The 6,600-nt window shown below is 34.7% G+C and overlaps 1 protein-coding gene across 1 annotated transcript; it reads left to right on the top strand.

Annotated features, from left to right (window-relative positions):
• The first annotated feature begins 5,141 nt into the window (after positions 1 to 5,141).
• On the top strand, positions 5,142 to 5,732 carry LOC145682115 (uncharacterized). The gene has a single exon (XM_081753710.1). It carries the CDS (start codon positions 5,142 to 5,144, stop codon positions 5,730 to 5,732), a length of 591 nt encoding a protein of 196 aa, XP_081609836.1.
• The last annotated feature ends 868 nt before the right edge of the window (positions 5,733 to 6,600 follow it).

Below are 6,600 nucleotides of genomic sequence, written 5' to 3'. Positions count from 1 at the left end.
AGACAAACTATGCCGAACACATATGACATCATGAGGTAAGCACGGCCAGGCGGGAGTCACAGACTTGCGCACACTTATCTTCTTTATCAGCAAATGCCACATAAGAGGTTGATTGCTAGTATCTTTGGCCAGGATTGTGCACAGGATCGGGAAGCGACGTTGCCAGATGATAAAAACAATTGTGCACAATATCAAATGAAGAAAAAAAATGAGATTTCTGTATGCTAAATCTCAAATCCTAGTTATTCGTAATTGGAAGGGAACACCCACCTACTTTTATTTGTAAAGACTAATTTCAGGATATCAGGAATCAAAATTATTCTAAATGATTGAATTGTAAAAATGTTCAAGTCGAACAGTGACATCTGGGTAGAGAATTAAAATGTTTAATTCCAAAAGTGAAAGGTGACACCTGCGTAGGCAATTAAATGTTTACTTGTGCAAATAAACGAACCGAGCATTGTGATTGGCTGTGGTCTGGAGCTGAAGGCCAATAAAATCTCAGTGTGGCGTGGTGCCTCATATAGACTAAAAGTCGCCTACTGTTACACTCTTTCCACAGTGCTACTAGTAACAGTTACTGTTACAAGATGAAATTTACAGTTACAAGCAAAGGACTGCCGTGCTTGTTACACGGAGAATTTAAGTCCATCAACATTTTCGTGGAGAGACAACTACAATTTGTTGGAGGTAAGTGTGTTTTATTAACAAACCGGATCAGAGTTTAATTGGGTTTATTTACTAGGTATATTTAGTGATTTGGCAAATTTTGGAAATGTTATTTTTGTTACTAAGCAAGTAGTCTTTAGTGTTTAAATATGTCATTTTCTGTGTTGTTTTTAAGAACATTTTTGAATTTGAGTTACTTAAAAGTATGACAGACTGGGTATCTAAATCCATTAAATATTATAGGTGATATTTACTGCAAATATCTAAATAAGACACTAGTTTCAGTTAATCTGAAAATGGTATAATATCTCAGCTTTGACTTTTTTTTTTTTTTTAATGTAATCAGTGTAATCACGGTTTACTCTTTTACAGGTGCACCACGAAGTCATGTGCAACAGTTAGACCAGATATCAATAGAAGTGAAGTTCTCGAAATTAAGATCATAATCACTCTCAAGATCCACAAAAACTTCTCAAGCATATTCTAAACGAAGCATGTAAGAGAAAAGCAATGGAAAATGTTAGTGAGAGACCTAGTAAGATTATCAGGCAGGAGCTTTCAAAGATGGATGATTGTGTACAATTTACCCATAAAGATATAAGGAGTTGCAGAGAAGCAATGTATAATTGTCGAAGTAAATTAGCCCCTACTCGACCCACATGTACTTTCCAAACTATTAAACAGATAGCAGAGATGCAAGATGTTCTTACGATGAAAGGAGAAAAGTTCGTTTTCGTGGATGCTGAGTCTCAAATACTTGCAAGAGAAACATTTCGGAAGTTTTAGTTGAACTACTAGTTTCACTACCATAAAAATATATTTTAATACTATATTTTTTTCTACTTCACGTGTTAACATTTAGTTAGACATTTAATAAGCGTGCCATTTAATTGGCTGCTCTTTATTCATTGCTATCTTATATATATATATATATATATATATATATAGATTTCTATGTGAGACTGACGATGTGGATGTGATCGCTGATGGTACCTCACGTACGCTCCCAGGCACTTTGTGCAATTGTACACGATTCATGCACGAAAGAATGGTTTCTACTTAGAAATAAGCTTTACGTTTTTGCCAAAGAAGGACCAGAAAACTTACAAGGCAATGCGGGAACTGATTAAATCAGTAGACAGCAGACTGGATCTCAAGTCTACAGGTATTTGGGTTGACCACGAAATTGCAGCTCACAAAGTTACCAAAGAGGTTTTTACAGAATGTAATATCAAAAAGGTTTTTCCAGGATGGCTGCCGATTTCATTCGGGGCAAACCTGGTGGAGGAAGATGTAACATTCGCTCCTATGAGCAATCATTCTTATGCATTTTTAATATATAACAGAAAATTATTTTAAATTAGAACACTTATTTTTGGCAGTCAAACTTTCTTCGTTTTTTTTTTTTTTTTTTTTAAGTAAACATCCCTTCTCCTAACCTCCGAGAACAATCTGCCTTGCATCGACCACCCACTTTCACCGAAGAAGGGTCAGGAAGGTTCTCTCCTACTCTGGCTGAAGGAAGCACACCACCCAAGTTGAAAAACGTATTTTTTTAAAGAAAGCAGAAAACTGGACAATGGTCAGCTACTCTAAACTACGCCATCCTTCACAACGGATTTTCTTTTAAAATAAACCAGCCACTAACACAGAGAGGTTCTAATTTTTAAATTTTCAAAGAACAGAAAAAAAAAAAAAATTTTTGTTGGGAGTGAGTTGAAAAGCACTCGGGGAAGTCAGTTTTGTGCAAGATCAGGGTTGTCCAAAGAGCATCAACCCAAGACTCTCACAGTCCGTGTACATATTTTTTGTGTATAAAGTTCAAATCAGAATGTGCGGCTAAATAAAATATAGTGGTACTTTGCTACGATAACCTGCGTGACAACTTAAGTGACATTTACTCGCTCCAGAACCATTTTATATATATATATATATATATATATATATATATATATAATCTATATTTACATACGTATATAAAAACTATATATCATTCGCAATTTTTTAAAACTTTTTTTTTTTTTTTTTTTAATTTGGTTAAACGACGTAGTAAGTGGCAAAGTTACATTCCCGCTCCATGGTGGTGAGACAAACACGCTTATATCAGTGCCTGATGGAGAAACTCAGTGAAGGTGTGCGATAAAATTCAATATAAAAAAAAGAAAGAAAGACTAGATGACCAGTAGGAGATACTAGTATTGGGGAAAACCTTCCAAGAATCCTCGTCTCGAGAGGAGGTAGCTTGAGGATCAGAAGAGACTCATCTGCCAAAGATGCAGCCGTCGGGTTATGAAGGAAGGACTTCTATGATCCACGGTGGAGTGAATAGCAGGAGCTACATCGCGTGCAGTGTAGTGCGGTGGATTCGCATCACTGAGGTAAATACATCTATAGTGGACGATCCAAAGATGCAAGGCAACGGCGAAAAGGTAGGAGAAGTTTTAAACATTTTTCTCCCTTGTTACGATTCAAAGCCGGAGTACTTTGGCCGATCCCATCCGCTCATCTATAAACTCTGTGTAGCATCAGGTCGGAATAATCATCACCATTCCAATTTTCTGTCGTTGGACGGAATGAACGATTTATAAACTTTATTATTTTTAAATTTACATACAATAGCCAGGATGATTTCTCTACATTATTTTTATTTTATTATCATGACCATGCAGAATATAATTGGAATTTCTGCTATGATTAATTAACATTATGTAATATATTTAGAAATGGAATTATATCTTAGTGTAAAGAAGTTACCAAACAACAAGGGTTTCAGATCTCAGTTCAGCATTTACAACATTTTTTTGTTGTAACATGAATTTATCAATTATACTGGTATTCGTTTTAATACTGTTAATGCAGTGTTGTAAAAATATCAAATTTAAATCATTGAATAGGCATTACTTGCAAAGAGAAAAGTTCTTTTTTTAAGTATGTGATTGTAAGCTCACTGTTCCTAAAATATGAGAAATGTGTCAACAATATATATCCATGTTATATAAGCTATAAATAAGAGTAGTGTTGAATGACTAACACGTTATAATGACAAGGTCTCACTTTTTTAAAAGGATCCTCTTTCCTTCAGAATGACATTAAAAGAAGGAAAAGCGAAGTGTGTAAATGCCTTTAAAAGGGTAAATATTTATTCTCAGTTCTGCAAGAAACTTTACTTTTGGTGCTATAATTTACAACTTACGGCAGGCAGTAGGGTTATTTTCCTTTTTTTTTTTTTTTTTTTCCTCTTGAGTTTTACAGTTTTCCGGATTTTGCAAACCATAATAAAGTGAATCACATCCTTGTAAATTTAAACATGAATTTTTTGAAGTTTATAATGGAAAGAAAGAAAAAAAAAAAAAGACAGTTTTGACTTAGGTCTTCTTCATCCATGAATGAGCAGTAGCATATAAAAAAAAGTTAAAACAGTTTTTTTCTACTGTTTTGAAACAAAGAAACGAATAGAAGGAAGGGAAAATCTTAGCTTAGAATGCTTTCTCTATAAACTTTATTTCTTATAGAACACTTGAATTTACTCTTTATGGCCACCAATGTTGTCAATAGTTGTCAGTTGGTAAATTTGAGTTCTCTAGTTTCCCTCGACACTTTGTTCAAAGTGATTGTAGTGTGCTGGTGTCTTAGTATTTTCTCGCCGAGTGAAAATGTCCAATCTTTCGGCCGTGGATAAGTAGTTCTACGGTACCAAATGATCCGCAATCTGGTCCTTCTGGCCAGAGAAGTCCAAGTAACAGAAAGGAGGATCGTGTACTTGGAAGTGGAGCAAAGCTGAGGAAGCAAAGCGTCCTTATAGTGCGAAATGTACAAAAGTTTTTGCGTGAAGTTATTCGAAAAGGTGGAGTTTTACCCAGCAAAAACGTTATGAAACTAACAGCTGACGCTACGCGGATTGAACTCACAACGATAAAAAATATTTTACAAATTCCAGATCCCAGTGTTTATCGAACACCAACAAAACGACACGTGAATAGAAAGCAGTTACCGTTCGACAAAATAGATGATTTTACTCGCGATTTGCTGCAACGCACGGTATATGAGTGCTATAAGAAAGGAGTGTCACCTACTGCAATAACACTATCTCGAATTATGTGTGAGAAGACATCCGGGACTAACTATGAATTTCCATATTCAATTAGAACATTACGTCGTCTGTTACATAGTATGGGGTTTTCATATAAATCATTATCTAGAAAAAGCGCGAAATGTGAGTCCAATGAAGTTATTGCTTGGAGATACCGTTATCTCGAAGAAATTAAAGCTTACCGTTCCGCGGGATACTCTGACGTGTACCTCGATGAAACTTGGTACGATAGCAACACGTGCCAAATGAAAAATTGGTCCGACAACTCTTGACAATTGCACAGTTGCAACATCGGACAAGAAAAGGGGAAAGGATCGTTATCATACACTTTGGTGGCCGATTTGCTTTTGTGGATAGTGCTTTATTTATAACTCACAAGAAAATGTCTGATGCTCCTCCTGTCGATTATCATGGAACAATAAATGCAGAAATTTTCGAGCATTGGTTTGAAAACTCCATACTAAAACTTTTAGAGGAGGTATCAGCTATAGTTTTGGATAATACCCTTTACCATAGCCATGTAATTAATCCAAAACCTAATGCATCGTGGAGAAAAGAAACTATTCTTAATTATATGCGAATCCACAATATCGCCATACCTAGTCCGGTCCCGATAATACCTGTTCTCCAAATTATTGATGAACAACTGCCTACGAACAAAAGAAGAAAAAGATACGCAATAGACGAACTTGCAGCATCATATGGGCATGCTGTTTTAAGATTACCTCCATATCATTGCGTATTGAATCCAATTGAAGTGGTGTGGTCGCAATTAAAACGGACGGTAGCATCCCAAAATTTGAAAGGTGAATCCCTACCGAAACTAGTGTCTTTATTAAATAGTGCGTTCAGCAGAATTAGTGTTGACAATTGGAAAAATTACATCAGACACGTGGAGGATATTGAAGACAGTTACAGAGATCTTCAGTCGGTTTTCAATGACTCAAGCAGAGTTTTAGTGAAAATAACGTAACAGATTCGTCAACAGACGATTCTTAGATCAGGAGTAGCACTTTCCAAGGTAAGACAGTATTCCATACTTTTTAATACTCTCTTATTTTCGTAGATCATGCACCTTATAATATTTGTGGCTGATTATTGTTCAACTGAATTTTTTTCTTGTTCAAAATATTTGTATTTACGAACGGCCGAACACATAATCCCACGTTTTTACAGAATCCCCTATTTAAAAATAGATTGACCAATTTACTTTTAATAATTATATATATAATAAATTAATATATTGATGTATTTTATTGAAGTTTTTATTTTAATATGTTTGATAACACTCGCTCTTGTAGAATTCATATACAGTTAGAACAATGGTTCTCAACCTAATTTCTATTACGACCCCCATTTTATCACATCCTCTTACCAACGAACCCTTGATAATTTCTGGTTTGTAATAAGCTTGTATGGGATTTTTAATTTACCTATTGCGAAGATCTCACAACGTCCATCTATTTCTATAATAGCAGAATCCATTTCTTGTATATAGTGGATACAGTAACTTCCCTAAAAGCGAATAGATAAAACCTAATTTGGCCAGTTCATTCATATTACAAATATTGAATCCGATCCGTTATACTGTTTCAAAATGGAGACCTTTTGAAAATTTTAAAACTTTGTAACTCCCTTAATTTTGGATGTATGATAAAAAAAAGTAATTTCTAATTTTCGTGGAAAAAGCTTGAACAGTTGTTAAAACAAGTTATTGAGTATTCTAAATGACTTGATTTTTCTGGTGTTTCAATATGCAGTTCTTATTAGTTTTATATCATACCTCTTTCATTTAAATTGATTTTTAAACAACTCTGCACCTGTTGAAATTATTTAGTAGA

Source organism: Thermobia domestica, chromosome 3 (genome assembly GCF_964235325.1).
Source record: "Thermobia domestica chromosome 3, izTheDome1.hap1.1, whole genome shotgun sequence".
NCBI classification, from domain to species: Eukaryota; Metazoa; Arthropoda; class Insecta; order Zygentoma; family Lepismatidae; genus Thermobia; species Thermobia domestica.
This window is presented reverse-complemented; position numbering and strand designations above follow the sequence as displayed.

Bases quoted from the DNA above. Each gene is read 5' to 3' on its own strand.
- LOC145682115 (XM_081753710.1), top strand. From the start codon at position 5,142: ATGTCTGATGCTCCTCCTGTCGATTATCATGGAACAATAAATGCAGAA.